Below are 18,248 nucleotides of genomic sequence, written 5' to 3'. Positions count from 1 at the left end.
TTTATTTCTACTTTGGTTAACATCAACTATACATTCTTCCCACAGAGGAGTTGCCTGCAAGAATTTGTCAAGTAAGTCGCAATGTTGTATTTTTAGTAGAAAGTCGGGGAAATATGGTGGGTTAGCTATTGATTATCATTGCTTTTATCTACAGTGAGATACAAACCTTCGTAATATTAATTGCTATTGCAAAAACTGGGGAGTGTGGCAACTGTGTTAGTGAGAGAAGTATTAAATCAGTTAACGTCTATAAATAATGAAAAGCAAGAAGCTTAATAAGACAACACATATTTCTGTTTACAGTATTTGAACATTCAAGCTGCACCATGTGGTGTGTAATAACTGAGAAGAGTGGGCAAAAAGAGAAAAGTACTGAACACTTCTTTAATGTTCAAAAAAGACATTGGCACAGGATGGAAGCAACACAATGAATATCTTAGAGCCGGTAGACAAAAGGAGCCACTGACAGTTGTAAAGCATTAGATGTCTGACAGAAATCTGTCAAAACAGCTGCTGTTGGATACTGATTGATAATGTTTTTATTCTTCCTGCCAAAGTACTGCAGACAGTCACGGGTCTGAGAAAAAGCCCAATGTGGGCACACATTCACACACAAACACACCCGGAAAGTAATTTAACAGATGTCTTGTTAGGATTTTATGCCCCAACAAGCTTTTTGGTGTTTTTTTTTAATTGCAAAATTCACTATGTAATTAATCCTCATTGATAGTGATTTTCATCGATGGGATTTATTTCTTCAGTATAGTGAAAGGGCAAGGCGAGATGCAAAGAAAAACAACTTGCAGAGTGGGATAAGAACTGTATTGTTGCTCACAGAATAAATGCACAATCAAGAACACTTTAGACAGAACATGTGGCATTAACTCTTTTTTTAAAAGAAGTTTTCAAAGATATCAAAACTTTATTGATATGTTGAAATCCAGTTATAGCACAGACCTACCAAAGGAACAATAAAAATGAGAAGGCTTTTGAGCACTTTAGCAGATCTGAGGTATTATCATTTCTGATGAAAATCCATTGATAAATGTCCGATTCTTGCGCAAGTTTCAACATGGGTTCTGCGTGCTGGCTGAATAATAAGGAAGCTTCACCAAGTTGAATTCTGTTGACTCCAAAGTAAGCCTATGTAAAATCACAACCCATTCTAGTTAGGTTCCACTTCTGCACATTTCACACAGAAATATTGGGTAACACCATTTTTAATAATTGGAGAGAAAAAATACCCTCCTTGAAACAGTTTAATCACATATTTTGGTGAAGACATCCTTCTGAAGTCATGACAATGGGCCCTTTTTATTTTCCTATACACCCAGTCCTCCATTAAAGATGACAAACCAGTTAAAAGTTATCTGATGTTTTCTTATATGCCTGGTCCTCAATTAAAGATGGCAAACCAGTTTAAAGCTATTTGCTATTTCCTACTGCACCTAGCATCCTTTAATCTTTCTATGCCAAAAATAAACTGGAAACCACTTCTGTCAGCAAAAAAATAATCATAGCCCACCTAAGTTGACCTTAGTTTCTTTAGATGGAATTAGGTCACCGGAGATGAACAAAGACGCCTTGGGATCATAACTATTTTTAAAATTCAAAACTCCAGTCTATAGAAGGAGCATTTCAGGATGGATATAGGTAAAACGTGATGGCAAAACCAACCACTACTTGAGGACATTTTGGTCCTTTGGGTCATTTCTAGCTCCTTCCCTCTACAACCATGCTTAACAACTTTAATTTCTAGCTTCACTGCTACAAGTATATCAAGTGGCATTATTCACAAGGAATTCAAATGTTAGATGGGAGATTTCCCCATTAAAATGAGAGATTTGCAAATCAAGGTGCATTATACGCTGAGAAATTTTTGATAATCTTTACATCCCAGTATTCAAAGTAATCCCACAGTAAATTATAAAATTATTATTATTATTAAAAAAACATCATATATTTACAAATGAAAGATAATCAGCATTTATCTTTGAAAATAAAAAACAAAGCCAGACCTACCAACCCCCACCCAAAAACAAACTCAAAGGCAATTGGCATCACCAGTGGTATAATATTCTACCATAGGATACTTCACCCTCTACTTGGTAGATAAATATACCATTCAAGGTACATATTCAATTTATGAATAATGATCCATTGCTATATTATGGCCAGTGCTCCAATATCCAAACATTTTTGAATCTGAAGCAACCTGTGGACTTCAGCAAGGAGTAATGCTGGGAAAGGGATATATTTTTTAGAACTAAGCGGAGTGCTGTCACATATACCAACAACAACAACAACAACCATAACAAAAAATCTACCATCCCAATAAAAACTACGAAACAAATCCGAGCCCCTGAAAATAGGGGTAGTTAAGAAACACAGATAGACAATTTCAATTCAATTCAACGACAATGACTTTTAAAAAAGAAGTCTGTGGCCTAGGAGTTCTAGCATAATACTAGTTATGTAGAATACATCCAGTGATTTCTTAAACCTGTGTTTTGTTTTTAGCCTTCACTTCATCAACAATTTACACATTCATCTGCGTAATTTACATTTACAAAGGCTATTTCTTTTGCATTTAAGAGGCTTCAAATTCATAACAAAATACTGATATGTCCATTGTGTTTGCCTTGCCTACTCTTACATCAATGGTTTGGTTCTCTATAGCAAATCAAGTGTTAAAGGTGTTTGCACTTAATAAGGCTTCTGAATTAGTCTTTGCATCAGGAATTCATACATTGGTTTCAAGAATAAACTGGTTCTCAGTGAATATAATTTCAGGATAGCTTTTGGTGTCCATTTATAGCTGGTTTTACATTTTATACATGCAACCAAATTCCACGTTACAGTTCTTCTGATGACAATGGAGGGAAATGGCATACAACGAGCACATCTCTTTCTGGGCAAGATGAGCTCCTCTTTCAGTAGCATAGGCAACTTTACTGAAAAGAATCACATACCTGGTTCACAGAATGTATAAACAGCCTTTCCAAACCAAATGCAAAAATATATTTATTGCAAGCTCTAACATAATCTTCCTTATATCAAATCATTTTCCAGCGGTGAGCCAAAGAAACAGGTACAATGCTATCTGCGAACCATTCTAGTTTTTTTTTTTTCAGATTCTTGAAGGTTCGAGCTCTCTGTCTTCTAGTAAATTTATCAGTAGACCGAAGCTGTCTTTTACGGCTTCCATGTTGTCCAATGAACAGGGCTTAAGTATCCAGCGCTTTCCTCGTGCAAGTGGTTCAAGTTCCAAATATTTTTTGATCTAGAAGGAACAATAAGAAAAATTAGTTGGCACCCACACTCTTTGACTGAAATGTGATAAAAACAAGAAGTGTTGGAAGAATCTAGAATGCTGGTTTTTCAAATTGCTTCCAAGATGTTTCTGAAAGAGAAGTGATATACTGTGACCAGTAAGTGTTTTCGTTAATGGTGAATGACAGCTGTCATCCTATCCATATATTTAAAAGCATAAAAGTATGTGTACGGAAGAGTTATATGTACATGCGATATCCACCAAGGGAAACTGTGTTGACAAAATTCATGGAACACAATGAAACAGACTTCCAATAGGCAGCTTTTATGAACAGCATCGTTTCAACTTTGGAATTAACCTTAATCTCTGATTGTTACCATCTATGTGCATATATTAGTTTTATTATCATTACAAATTTATCAGATTTTGAGATCATGATAAATTGCATTTCCCTGAAGAGAGAAACAGTTCCATTGAGTTCTTTATTCCATGAAATCAGATGTTTTGTGTGTTTGGAAATTAACACAATAAGATAAAGAAATGGTAAACAAGGTGTTTTTTTTTTTTGCTTAATAATATCTTTTTCAACATATCCATATTTATCTTGATAGTTTTTAGAGCTGAGAATAGTGATAGCTGGTAGATTAACCATGTAGATTAGCTTTTGGGTGGTAGGTTAACCAAGTTCTAATACACACACCAATAAAAGTACACCCACCCCTCCACAATCACGGGAGTTAAGGGCACAAGATTCCTGTGAAAGCAAAAAACAAACAAACAAACAAACCATAAAGAAATTGCTACTTTGTTTACCCAAGAGAACGCCTCTTTAGGAATCTCTAGGTCTTCCAGAATAAATCTATGCTCAACTTCCATTGGAAGCTGAAGACAGAACCATATTGGAGGATTTAAATAATCCTAGAAATCTCTAGAAATCTCTAAATCCTCCAGCATCACTGGAGGAAATTGAGCATAGTCATATGAGAGGACCAAGAGATTTCTAGAGAGAATATTTCAAATCAAATCTATGAACAACCAAATCCACGAAAGTCAAAACTGCAAAAGTAGAGGGACAACTGTACTTGATTTCCAGCTGGACTTAAACTCAAATTCCTTAAGCACCTCAATACTCTAGCAATCATCCTAGATATTTCATTTCACATAATTAATCTGATTTTAATATATTATAAAGTTGTTGTACAAGTCAATGTTTAAAAATATTTTAAAAGTCTCTCATTGTATTGTATTGCAATGCACTGCTTTCCATAAGGTTCACTTGAGAGTCCTTGGAGAATTCTTCAGAATTGGATTTTCAGGCTAACAAAGGAATGCAGTAAAAATTAGGGGATTGCACTTGCACTATATTGGATTCAACCAATTACACAGAGCAGAAATGAGAACCCTATATGTTTTGTACTTCAGTTCCCATAAACTTCATGTAGGATAGGATTGTGGGAGTTGTAGCCCAAAACCTTCAGGGGGAAAGGTACTGATTACCTGCCTTAACACAGAATCTTTAACCCTTTCAACCACTTGCTTTGGTTTTAGCACAACAAGCATTATCTGTCCATTTCTACACATATATTTTCATATTAAAAATCCAAAGGTTATTGTATAAATAAGATACTGCATAATTCTTCTTAATAGGCTGACACTTCAAGGCTGGAGTGATACTCACCACCTATTACTCAATGACATGAAAATCTCACTATTTCTATTTAAGTTATTAAGGAATAATAATCTATTAGCAGGTTGTAGAAAGATATTAGTATAATAAAGCCCTAAGAATAACCCCTTATTCCCCTACTTGTACAGTTAATTATGAATTTTAAATTCATATCTTGTGCTTACTGTATTTTAATATTTGTTTAGTGTATTCTAATATATGTATTCCATAGAAATACATTTTAATACTTGTATTTTGTAAAATGTTTTATAATTATGTGTTTTTAACTGTTGTGCCCCACCTAAAGCCTTGAGGAGAGGTAGGTAAGAAAAGAAATAAAAATTATTATAATGATGGTGATGGTGATGATACCATATACAGTTATAGTTTCTACAATAACCCTTAGATTGGGTTGTTGTAGGTTTTTCGGTCTGTATGGCATTTTCTCCTGATGTTTCGTCTTTATCTATGGCAGGTATTCTCAGATGTTGTGAGGTCTTTTGGAAATGAGGAAAATTGGGTTTATATATCACTTCTCAACAAAGGATTCTCCAGGGCAGTAACAAGCCATGCCTAAAAACTGTCAGGCCATCAAATGCTAATCAAGGTGACCAATTCACACCTACCTCAAACAGGCAAGAGTTCTTTCTCCCACCCTGGACTTTCCACAGATATATAAACCCAATTTTCCTAATTTCCAACAAACCTCACAACCTCTGAGGATGCCTGCCATAGATGCAGGTGAAATGTCAGAAGAGAATGCTTCTAGAACATGGCCATACAGCCCAAATCACCTACAACAACCCAGTGATTTTGGCCATGAAAGCCTTTGACAACCCTTCGATTCTACCATAGTTAACTTCAAGAACGATATTCATTGAGTTGGAGTCAGATTTCATTCATTAGATTTTCTAGTATCACTTGTATTAGTCATGATAGACTTGTCACATGGATTTAAATGGGGTGAAACTCTGGTTAAGAGAGGAGTCCGGATCCAACTTTCTAATTAAAGTCATGCAACCCACTTAGGGTCTTGATTTCACAATATAGGCCCACCAATTTCCTACTAAGGAATTTGAATTGTTGAATAATGACATGGATAGCTAGCTGCTACAATCTCTACACAGCTGAAAATGGAAGTATGATATTGGTACATTCATTATACCCTTTAAGCAATATGAAGGGCTGTTGGGGCTTGTTCCAGCAAATACAATCTGACAAGTACATTCAGAGTCGAAGCCAAAATTGTACAAAGAAATAAAACTCAGTTCCACTGGAGTCACTTGATAATAAAGCCAGCTGGTGCTAAGCTGACAAAAAATGGGTGAGTAACTTGAGATTTTCCACAAACTACTAATGTAAAGAATGCCTAGCACCCGCGGCCTCCCTCGACAGACCAATATTCACTGCCCTACTAACTATAGGGATATTTTTACTTACTCAGGCAGGCAGACTACCATCTGGCAACAAGACTAATTTGCACATATTAAGGAGTAGAGCTTTTATACAAAGTGCAGCCACAGAAAAAGCATTACTGTTCTGGGAAGTTGGCATGTAAAAAGAAAACAGAAGCAATGCCAGCTACTCTGTTATCAGAATGCAGAAGCTGATTTTCAAGTAGTAGTAAACACAAATTTCTACTAAAAAGCACACTATGTTCTTAAAGGAAAACATTTAAGCCAGTTGCCAATTATGCAAAATCATTACTAATCATGCTAAATATACACTTTTGATAATCAGACAACACCTTGTTATATTGACAACCTGCTCATGATAGCTGCTGCTGCATTAAGAAAATTTTTTTTTGTTTTTGCTCTTAGCAACTCTAGTAAAAATGTTATCACACAGTTCTTAAGGACACTTTCTGATCTCTTTCTAAAAAGTGAATTAGTGGCCTTTGATATCCATTGGCCTTTTCCCCCCCAGGATCTTTCATAGATACCAGAATCTACGGATGTTCAAGTCCCATTAAATACAATGGTGTAGTGCAGTGGTTCTCAACCTTTTTTTCACCACGGACCCCATTTTAAATTTCTTTCATGGCTGTGGACCTCCAAAACATAACTCAGCAGCCTCCAAGGAGAGAACATAAAAGTATTGTCGAAGGCTTTCATGGCCAGAATATAATATTTTGAGTATAAGATGCCATCAAAATTTAAAATAATAGTATCAACACAAATAATTGTTAATAATTTAATAATGTAATCCTTCGTGGACCCCCAGTGATGACATCATCCCCCTCCCCGGGTTCTCCAGATCATAGGCTGAGAACCACTAGTGGAGTGAAATGTCCCTTATTTAAAAGGTTTGCTTGTTGGAGGGGTTTTTTTGGAATATTTTCAAGGTGTGGAAAGTTGAATTCATGGATGCTGAATCCATGGATACGGTCGACTGTACTGTTATTTCTGTTTTGTATTGCAACTATGAACTACATGCACATTTGTTGATCCTCTAAAACCTTATTTGAAACCAGGTTTTGACACTATTTTGTTTTTTCAGGCTATTTGTTGGGTGGCAATAGGCAAGCGTCAAGGTTTGAAAATAATGGGAAGCTTTCCTCCCTCAAGAACCCCTGATTGATTTAGCTATTCTTAATATGAAAAGGATTCAAGCAGAAATGATCAAACAATGAATGCCAATAAGCAATGTATACCAACATGCATAATTATAAACAAATATTAATAGGTCTTCTTGCTTATTGTTTATGTCCAAATGCAGCCAACATGTTATTTGAATAAATGTGCAAAAACATACAGATTAAGAAACTGTGACAGTTTTGGTAAAATAGGAAACATTATCATTAGATATATTATGAGAAACATTCAGTCTAATGGAATATGAAGGGTAGTTACACAACATTAATTTATTTGTGCCTCAAAGTTAAAATTCTTCTCTTATACCCTACTTGCAATATAGCACATACTGCAAATACAGCTGGCATCACAAACAGTGCCTGGTATTGAACAAACTTGGCTGTGAAATATTCTCTTCACTGAAAAAAAGTTAATGAGTCTAAGTCCAAACTCACATATCAGAGACAACCAATTACCCTGTCTGAAACACAGGCTTGTAAAACTATCAGGTACTTGTAAAATGGTCTGCTACACACGAGTAAGATGTTGTTTAAATGGCTTGTTTGACTAGATGCATTCACCATGAAATTGATTCTTTTAAAACACTGCTTTAAAACTAGATATAAGTTAACTGCATGGGCTGAAAATGAGAAAAAAATCTGGCATTATAAAGGGTGGGCTTCAAGTACGAGCCCAATTTTATGAGGTCGAGGGTTACTTGAATGAGAAACTCATCAACTATGGCCATGTCCCATGCAGGAACTAAGGACACGGTGCACAATTGGATTGCACTGCTATTTCCACATTGTGCTGCTATTTCTACGGCAAAAGCAGTTAAGGTTCAGTGAGATTTTCTCCACAAAGCTCCAATCTTACCAAAAATAGGAACATCTTACACATGCTATTACATTGAACATGACACATAAAGAGCATAATTGATCTCTGGGCATGGTCAGGAAAATATATGACACCTAGCAGTTCAGAGTTGTGACTTGTTGTCATTATAGCAGTGCACTTGTGCTAGTAACAGAACTAGCACTGAAATATCTAATAATGTAACAACCAAATTATCGTACTTATAAATGAAAACTTCCCGAAATGTGAGCTAAATTAACTTTCACAATATCACAAATTACACAGAACAATATAGCAGGAAAACAAATAACAATGTAAATGTGCGAAAGTATAATGCAAATGTGTTTGGTATGGATATATGACTAGATTTTGAATCCAACAGATTCTATTACTCTCTCTCTCTCTCTCTCTCTCAGGTTCGCAGCTTGGGTGTGATCCTGGATTCATCGTTGAGCCTGGATCCCCAGGTTTCAGCGGTGACCAGGGGAGCATTTGCACAGCTCAGGCTCGTGCGCCAGCTGCGCCCGTACCTTGGGAAGTCTGACTTGGCCACGGTGGTACACGCTCTGGTCACATCCCGCCTCGACTACTGCAACGCTCTCTACGTGGGGCTGCCCTTGAAGACGGCCCGGAAGCTTCAGCTAGTCCAGCGCGCGGCAGCCATGTTACTAACTGGAGCAGGACGCAGGGAGCATACAACGCCCTTGTTGTTCCAGCTCCACTGGCTGCCGATCTGCTACCGGGCCCAATGTAAGGTGCTGGTGTTATCCTACAAAGCCCTAAACGGTTCCGGCCCAAAATACCTTTCGGACCGCATCTCGGCCTATGAGCCCACGAGGACCTTGAGATCGTCTGAGGAGGCCCTTCTCTCGATCCCGCCTGCCTCACAGGCACGTCTGGCGGGGACGAGGGAGAGAGCCTTCTCGGTGGTGGCCCCCCGGCTGTGGAACACCCTCCCTGTTGACATCAGACAGGCGCCCTCCCTTATGTCCTTCCGTAAGAGCCTGAAGACATGGCTATTCGAGAAGGCATTTAATTAAGTGCTACAGTAACTAGAAATGACAACTGGAACGGAATATGACTATGAGACTGATTATGATTCTACGATAAGACGAAGCGGATTATTTTAGTGTAATTAGATGTTTGTGTAGTAGTGATATGTTGGTTTTTGTCATGTTGGTTCATTGTAAATTGTCTTTTGTAGGTTGTACACCGCCGCGAGTCGCCCTAGGGCTGAGAGCGGCGGTTAATAAATGCAGCAAATAAATAAATAAATAAATAAATAAATAAATAAATATCTCCCCCACCCTATCTCCCCAAGGGGACTCAAAGCGGTTAAAAACAAATACTGGCAAATATTCAATGTCGGAAAAACTAGACTTAGACAAAAAAAAAATCCACCCCACCCTAACCCAAAACAAACCATCTCTACATCAATGTAACAACAGACTAACAAGAATTAAATAATAACATAACAAATATACAATTTCGCAGCTTACATTGGGAAGGAACCGCCAGAATCTAAACATCTTGGTGGTTTTGAAGTAAAATTTTAAAAAAATCTTAGTTCAAACTCTATCAATACACCTTTTTACTTTTGAACTGAAGTAGGACACATTTACATTATTTGTATTATACTTTCAACATTTATATTGTAAACAGCATATATATAGAGTAATGTTTGTTTGTGAGACTAAAACAAGTTAAAAACAACTGGACGAATTGGTACCAAATTTGGACCTATCAGGTCAACAAGTGACCATCAATCATAAAAACACTGAAAAACACAGCAGAAGGGACTTAAAAAGCCAAAAAAGCAAAAAGATGCTACAGCGCATGCGCAAAATTACTCCCCCTGGCAAACAGCCACAGCAACGCATGGAAGGTACAGCTAGTGTGTGTGTGTGTGTATGTATGTATAAATGTATGTATGTATGTATATGTATGTGTGTGTGTGTGTGTGTGTATATGCTGTATGGAGAAGCCACTCTGAATTTTAAAGTCATTTCAAGTTCATATTTTTGCAAGTTCAAGTATATAAATCCAGGTGTATGCTGGTTTCTGCATTTAGTTTTCTATTCATAAGCTAAAATCCTAGTCTGTTCCAGACACGGAGTTCATTGAACTCAACTCTGTTGTAAGAGAGATTATTTGTATGAGGGTCCTTTCTTAGGTTGTTGCATTTTCTAGGGTAGAGTCCTGTGTTGTATTTTGAATTATCTAGTGCCAGACTAATGGCTGGGAACAGCAAAGCCAATTTGGACTTGCTAGTCAACATAGTCTTACCTAATACACATTAATTAACTCAGACAAAGGTTTAAGCAGGAATGGAGGAAGTGTCATGGTTCAGGTGCCATTGGACTATGTAACTCACATCTCCCTTCCTGGCTAGAACAAAGAGATGTTGCAAATGAGTAGGTATGGGGGTGACATATATGTTCTCCACACTTGGTTTAAATAATCTAAATTGTACCCCTGAATATACACTTTCCATCAAACGACAGTACATCTTGACTGTTGTGAAGGGTCAGAGGCCCAGGAGAGGGAATCCGCTATTGAAGAGTGGGAGGAGGGAGGCATATGAGTGGGCCTCGTTGACAATCATGGTCTTGGAAGTTCTGGCAACTTCTTGGGTGGTGTTGCAACCTGGATGGAAATAGGACCAATTCTTCAGGAACTGTTCCTGCATTGATTGGCTGTGCCAAGTGTTTTACAATTCAAAATAACTAGTTTTGAAACTATGCTGCTTATTGACATATGTACAAGTCCAATTTCCTATAATGGAGGTCCACTGACTTGATGGGACTCCCCCCCCCTCTGCTTCCCATTGCAACCTTCTGCACAGAAATTTGCTCCTGAGTGTTTCTTGGACATACAATAACACCTTTTGAGGGTATAGGAAATTTCAGCTAATCCAAAGAGCTACAGTTAGAATGTTAATTGGGGCTAACAACAAGGAGCACACAACTCACTGGTTACTACACCTACATTTCTGGGCATAATTCAAAGTGCTGGTTATAACATATGAAGCCCTGTATGATACTTTCCAATTGTCCAGATTTGGCAGAAACATTCTCTATCATTCAGCTGCTAGCAAAATGTCTCAGTTTCTCTCTCCTCCTCTCATTGTCCCCCTTTGTTTCTAGCTTGCCGCAAACTGAATCGAAAGTGAAAAAGTAATTTGCACTCAATTAACTCAGCAGATAGGAGAGGAAAGGAGGGTAAGAATCTTGCCCTTCACTCTAGGCTTCGGCAAAAGCAAACAGCTTCTGCCTCACCCAGCTCATCCCAACTTCCTCAGTATTATGGCCATATTGAACACACTCTGAAATAACTTGCTCATATATGTTCCAGTTTTCATCAATGAAATGCTGAATGTTATATATATTTGCTTTTTTTGGCATGTTTTTCTCCTGCACTTGTCCCACTATTGGAAAAAAGATAATCATCCATTCCATTAACCCTACTTCTAAAATTACAAGGTTGACATCCAGATGTAACCATATTAACTTACTGAAACCAATAGGACTCAAGTTGAAATCATCTTATTCCATTAATTTTAACAAGTTTAATCTGAGTGTGGCTAAATCTGGATCCAACACATCTTATTTATTTATCTTCTTGTCCTTTGAAATAAGATATTTGCCACCTGGAATACAAGACACCAAGCTGGAGGGAATGTAATGGGAGAAATACTGACAAATTAATAAATAAATACATACAACAAACATGTTTATGCCCTAGCCTGTGAGACACTGCAGCAGCAAACTCTTCTGCCTCCTGGAAAGGTTTGAGATTTGGAGAAGATTCAAACATCAAGCTCCCCAAAAGGCTTGTCTCTGTTGTGCCACCAGATGATTAGCACCCACCAAAAGAGTGCCAGCAACACAGTTTTGTTTTTTAAAATAGGACCAGCTGCAGACGGATTCATGGAATAAGGCTCCCTTTCAGTTCCCTCTCACACCACAGACAACAAATTAATGCATAAGCAATCTCAATAGGAAACAAACTTAGTGTCAGGAAAATAACAGGAAATGCTGTTTGAGATGACAGAGAAAGAGTGGAGCGATAGCACCAACAAGAGCAGCAATAGCAATCTCATTTTAGGTGTGTGTACTCCACTACAGTGACAATATAGCTGCAGAGTAAAATCCTGCCATTTTTATTTTTAGGATTTTAGTGCATAAGGACTTATCAAAATACAGAAAAAGTGGGTTTTTAAAACTTTATATCAATTCCACTGTGATGGATCCTCTTTCCAAGCTGATCTGCACTTCCAAACCCTTGGGTTCCTGCACTTGCTCTTTCCTATGTGGACTGTGCTTTTCAATAGGTTCACTGTGGTAAATATGACCAAACTTTCTATCAAAACTTAACTATCACTTTATGTGACAGATTCATTAGCAAGAGGACTAAAACTATCCAAAACTGCCATCCATAAAACTTACTGAATGGAAAAAACCAAACATTATCTCTTAAAACTACTTAACTATTGGGGACCATGTATGGCGTCATATAGTAGTGTTCTGAATGAATCAGTTCAAACATTACAGATGGATCCATTGTTATTAACCCTACTGAGAGTTTCCCAAAATTGGTGTAAACAAGAAATAAACAGGTAGATCATCCAAACTCCTTTCCCTCATTATTTTCTTTGGAGCCCTCACAATATTCTGGTAGTTATTCCAACTGAAATTCTGCATTTGCTGAATCGGGGGTGGAGGGTGGGGTGGATTGCCATATCAGGCCCATTTCAAAAAGACCTCTCTGGATTTATCTAAGCCAAGATGAATCACGGAAGGTTTATTTTACACGGATCATCTACCATATTATCTGCAGCTTGTGTCGATGCAAGGCAGACAAGCAACTAGGCGAAATTAATGCACCCTACAAACCCAGACTGTCTGTAACATTTGATTCTATTGGAGACTGCAAAGTCTCCATTACATCCTGGAAGTATTAGCCTCATAATATTATCATTTTGCCGTGACAATTAACTTCACTAACATAGCGGATAGGAGACTGCCAAGTCATTCCTGGAAGAACTGCTGGGACAAAACGCAAATACCCACAAATGAACAGAACGGCAATATATCACGAAGATCTGCCAATTTCTGCCAAAAAGTGCCATGATCCAATGAGTTTCATTTATTAACACCATGCATGCAAAAGCGATATTTATGTTAAGCCTTTTTCTATTGTAATTTTACTACCGTAGGTATGTTTCTAAATTAGCATAATTTTTCATCTAAAAACGGAATAGATTTTGGGAAAACTCCATTCATAAAAGCCTGTGTCTTTTCATAGAACTATCATTAGAATTATTGTTTATGCTGTTGACATCAAAGCAAACCCTGAATAAACCTTGCACCAACATAACATAAAGTAGCCAATATTGTTCTTGTCTCTGTTTTAATATTAACAGCTAGTGAAGAATTGTTGAAGAACTGAACAAAGTCATTTTAATATATATTGGTACATGGATGCAACTAAATTAAGTTGTTGTAAGGTGAAATGAAGGTGAAATGGATTGTATTACAAGACATAAGATGACAGAAGATCCTGAAATGTCTTAAGCCCCCAAAGACTTCCGATACAGCCAGGTGATCACAGTCATACCAGCAACCTGAGGAGAAGAGTAAGATAACCAATTTCTAGTGATATCCGTTGTCTGTGATAATTATAAATCAGTTAATAAACTAAGATTCTCAGAGAGTGCTTTAGTTATATATTCCTGCATAGACTAGAGAGCCAATCTAATTCCATTCAATATTTCCATGATGTTATGACTTGATAACTTTATTTAAACTCCACCTTTTCTCCAATGAGCTTAAGGCAGTGCACATGGCTTTGCTCCCTTCCTGCTTTAACCTTAGAAAAAACCTTTTAAATAAGGTTTGAAACAGTAGACTGGAGGGACTCTAGAAGTTTCAAACAACCACACTACATCCCCTACCTCCAAAACAAATTCTAGAGAACTGGAAATATCCATAAAGTCCCATAGACAGAACACTAGGTTCAGCTTCTTGTTGGAAGAAAAAAGTATCATGAACATTGGGATAATTTTGAAGAAAAGGGGTTGCTTCACATTTTAAGTAATAAATAGATCTCTAGTGTGCATATATACAGCAGAGTCTCGCTTATCCAATGTAAATGAGCCGGCAGAACATTGGATAAGCGAAAATGTTGGATAATAAGGAGGGGTTAAAGAAATGCCTATTAAATGTCAAATTGTGTTATGATTTTACAAATTAAGTACCAAAACATAGTGTTTTACAACAAATTGACAGAAAAAGCAGTACAATACATGGTAACATTATGTAGTAATTATTGTATTTACAAATTTAACACCAAAACATCACAATGGATTGAAACAGCTGTGGATCTGGACGGGAGGCAGACTGCGTTGGATAATACCGAACATTGGATGAGTGAAGGTTGGATAAGCGAGCCTTTACTGTACCACTCTCATCCACCTAAACAATTACACACATACATACAAACTTCATTTTCTGCTGTAAAACCCATTCTAGGTAGCTTATGCATAGGGACGTATTTTTCCGTCACAGCAAAGTGTTAAAAAAAAACACTTCACTACTACACCTAAAGGTTCTTGACTCCGATACTGATGTTTTATTAGTGATGTCTCTTCTGATAAGATATTACTTTTCACTACTTCTTGGACTGACTGTATGGCATTCCTGTCCTTCTCTTGACAATGTATGACACAAGTTTACATGCATTGATCTTGAACATGAAACCAATATCTTGAACAAGTGCATCTTATAAGGGCCTCTTTACACTCGATCCTTTATCCACTTTAAATGCTGTGACTGCCTCCTGTAGAATTCTGGGGTTTGCAGTTAAGGGAGGCCCAGAGCTTCTTTGAATGAGCAGTTTGAAGGCCTCTCTCTATACTGCAAACCCCAGAATTCTTTAGGAGACAGACATAGTATTGAAAGTGGCTAAAAGCTCGAGTGTGATGAGGTCCTTAAGAAGTAGAAGAAGGAGTAGATGAAAGTTGGAAGTTAATTGGATGGAGATTTAGATTGCCCAGGCCACTGCTTCTTAAATTGTGGATCCAGACTTCAAATGGGATCAATGTTGGGATCATGAAAAATTTGGCAACAGTAAAAAGGTTTCTAAACACCACCCATTTACACAAATCCGTTAGCAAAAACATGCAGTGTTTACAGCGGACTTTGCAGAAAATGCTTCAGCTGTACACCACAAAAAGGAAAATCAGACTGTTTAGCAAGCCTTGCAAATGCTGAAATATCAGAAATGTTTAATTTTATACCTATTTTACATACCTACATACATGGGGCACATAAACATTTATCAAATGGAATGAGATAGTGAGTGCGAAAAGTTGAAGAAGTCCTGGTCTAGGCTATAGTTGTTGATCAAGTGACCAGGGCTTTTTAGCTCTCTGTTACTTAACTTTTAAAACTTGTATTTCTTCCTGCAAAATTCCATGGAAGACAGGCTAAGAGTAAAGCATGATCAAACAACAGTACAAAATACATACCAGCAAGCCATAAAAAACATACTAGCAAGCCAATCATACCAAATAAAAGAGAAAAGCCACAAAAGACAATGTACTGTCAGAGCCAGAACAAAAACATGAGTTTAGCCAACTTGAGAAGACACTAGATGTACACTAAAAAGAAAGATTTGCACAGCAGCTTAAGGATGATGGGAGAATGTCTCAGGGTGATAGTGAGCTCCACAAAGGATGCAACCACAAAGAAGGCCCTCTCCACAAGAAACCTGAAACAACACCTCTGGAAGGGACACCTAATGAAATGGCTTCTATGAATAGTTCAACTGCCAGATAGATTTATATGGGAACAGTTGGTTCTCCTTACTATTATTTCTGGAAGGTGTTCATAGATGTTTGGACAGCATATTAAGCTCCGATGATGGTCCAAGGCATATATAAAATCCAACATAATACAGACCATCACTAAACCTTGCCCTGCATCCAATACCACACCAGATACCCATTAGGAGACAATCAGTGAACAACTTGCTACATGGATGATGCTTCCCTAAGGTCATTTTAAGGATTATATTCCATTTTACCATTTACACAGAGAAACAATAAAGGCATGTTCCTGCTATAAATCCCTGACTCAACCGTCATGCCCTGACTCAACTGTGAGAGGAGAAAAGGAAGAGCAGGCCCACAAGTTATGAACAGCAAAGTAATGTCAAGACTCAAGAATGCCAAGTTATAAGAGATGATTATTTAAGCAAACAAAACTAGTTCTGCAACACTTGTGTTTAAAAATTAGATGTCACTACACTGTTCCGAGGATATCTTCATTGAATTACAACCTTTCTTGAGATCATAGATATATACATACAGATCAGTAGGTATTAATATCCTGATAACAGGATATTAATCCTCAAGTCATACAATGGACAATGCAATATCACTTACTCATCATCTTCCATATTTACAATTGTTTCCTGTCCAAACACACAAAAAATTAAAGAAACAAAGAAATCTAATGCTTGTTATGCTTTGGGGAGATATTTAGGCACACTTAGTCTTTTTAGCACAAGTGTCTCTAACATAAAAGGGCCCCTGTGTTTACCACTGAGTGGTGCATACTGAATGTTAATGGTTCAAAAATATACATTTACAACTGTCTGAAAAATCATACTCTAGGCTATTAGTAGCCTGAACAGATGTTCAAAAGATAGTTAGGGCTTCTGTTTGGCACAGAGTCAATGTGACAAGATATTAAAATCTATTTACAACCAACAAATTAAATAATAATGTGGAACAATAACCCATCTGGAAGGACAATGGGAAAGATCATAAAGTCTGATCAGAAAAGTTAATATATTTTTATTACTGTCTGGCAGCAGGCTAGTTATAGACAATTTAAACGCACACAACAATATGTGTGTTGAGTTGTACGATGATGATGTGGAAAGAGTAGACAGCCTCGTAGGGAAAATGAACCTGACTAGACTTGGCACAAAATTAAAAAAAATCTTTTACACTTATTTATTGACTGACTTTCAAAATGTAGAAGGGAAGAAATACGATATGAGACAGGGCAAAATGTAATGAAACAGAGAGGAAGCAGTTTGGACAATTGAACCTACCAACTAATGTTAGTCCTACCTAAAATATCTCTGATATTTTTAAAAAAAAAGATTTAGTGCCAAAGGTTTTCAACTACCTACCACCAATCATTCCTTTGTGTATGGTACTACTAATAATTCCTTCATGGGAGAGTATTCCACAATCAGTGGGCCACCAGAGAGGAGACTTATTCCCTTTTGCCATACACTGTATTTCCCTTAGCAACAGTATTTGGAAAAGAGCCTCACCTGAAGAGAATTCCTTTAGATTATTTGGGTTGCTGAACATATTCCTCCACGTTTCATTAACAGAGTGAATCTAGCAACATTCCAAGGTATCAAAAGCCCACTCATGTAATGATACATTAACTAATTCCTGGGTGGGCAACAGGGGTAGGTCTTTAGCACCTCGGAGCATCTGGGGACTGCATGGATCGCCAGAAAAGGTAAAACAAACCCCTGTGAAATAGCCATGCTGCACCAAAGGACAAGACTGTTGCGTTTAACCAGTGATCTTTATGTGATATGAGTTGGAGGTTTTGGATAATTTTCTGAGGACTCCAGGAGAAAACAAAAGTGGGGTCCAAGGGTCACATACAGCGTTTTTCTCCTCTTCCCATTGATTTAAAAATGAGTTTGAGATTATCCATTTGGTATCCATAATGTTTGAAATTGTATTTTATACACATGCAAGATCACCAGATTTACATCCCTAGACAGCCATAAAATAGACTAAAGAATGTAGTACATACCCACAACATGCTTTATGTTTTAT

At 37.3% G+C, this 18,248-nt stretch overlaps 1 protein-coding gene across 4 annotated transcripts in view; it reads right to left on the bottom strand.

Moving 5' to 3' along the window:
* Positions 1 to 364: 364 nt before the first annotated feature.
* The window catches only part of ARL15 (ADP ribosylation factor like GTPase 15), a 179,917-nt gene continuing 162,033 nt past the window's right edge, over positions 365 to 18,248 (bottom strand). For 3 of the 4 annotated variants that reach the window (XM_060761482.2, XM_067464607.1, XM_060761483.2), the window contains one exon: positions 365 to 3,283. In XM_060761482.2, coding sequence (XP_060617465.1) covers positions 3,131 to 3,283 — 153 coding nt within the window. In that variant the 3' untranslated portion in view covers positions 365 to 3,130. The remainder of the gene's footprint in view (positions 3,284 to 18,248) is intronic. The other variant, XM_067464608.1, reaches the window with a different exon arrangement.

The sequence above is a fragment of the Anolis sagrei genome, chromosome 2 (genome assembly GCF_037176765.1).
Source record: "Anolis sagrei isolate rAnoSag1 chromosome 2, rAnoSag1.mat, whole genome shotgun sequence".
NCBI lineage: Eukaryota > Metazoa > Chordata > Lepidosauria > Squamata > Dactyloidae > Anolis > Anolis sagrei.
This window is presented reverse-complemented; position numbering and strand designations above follow the sequence as displayed.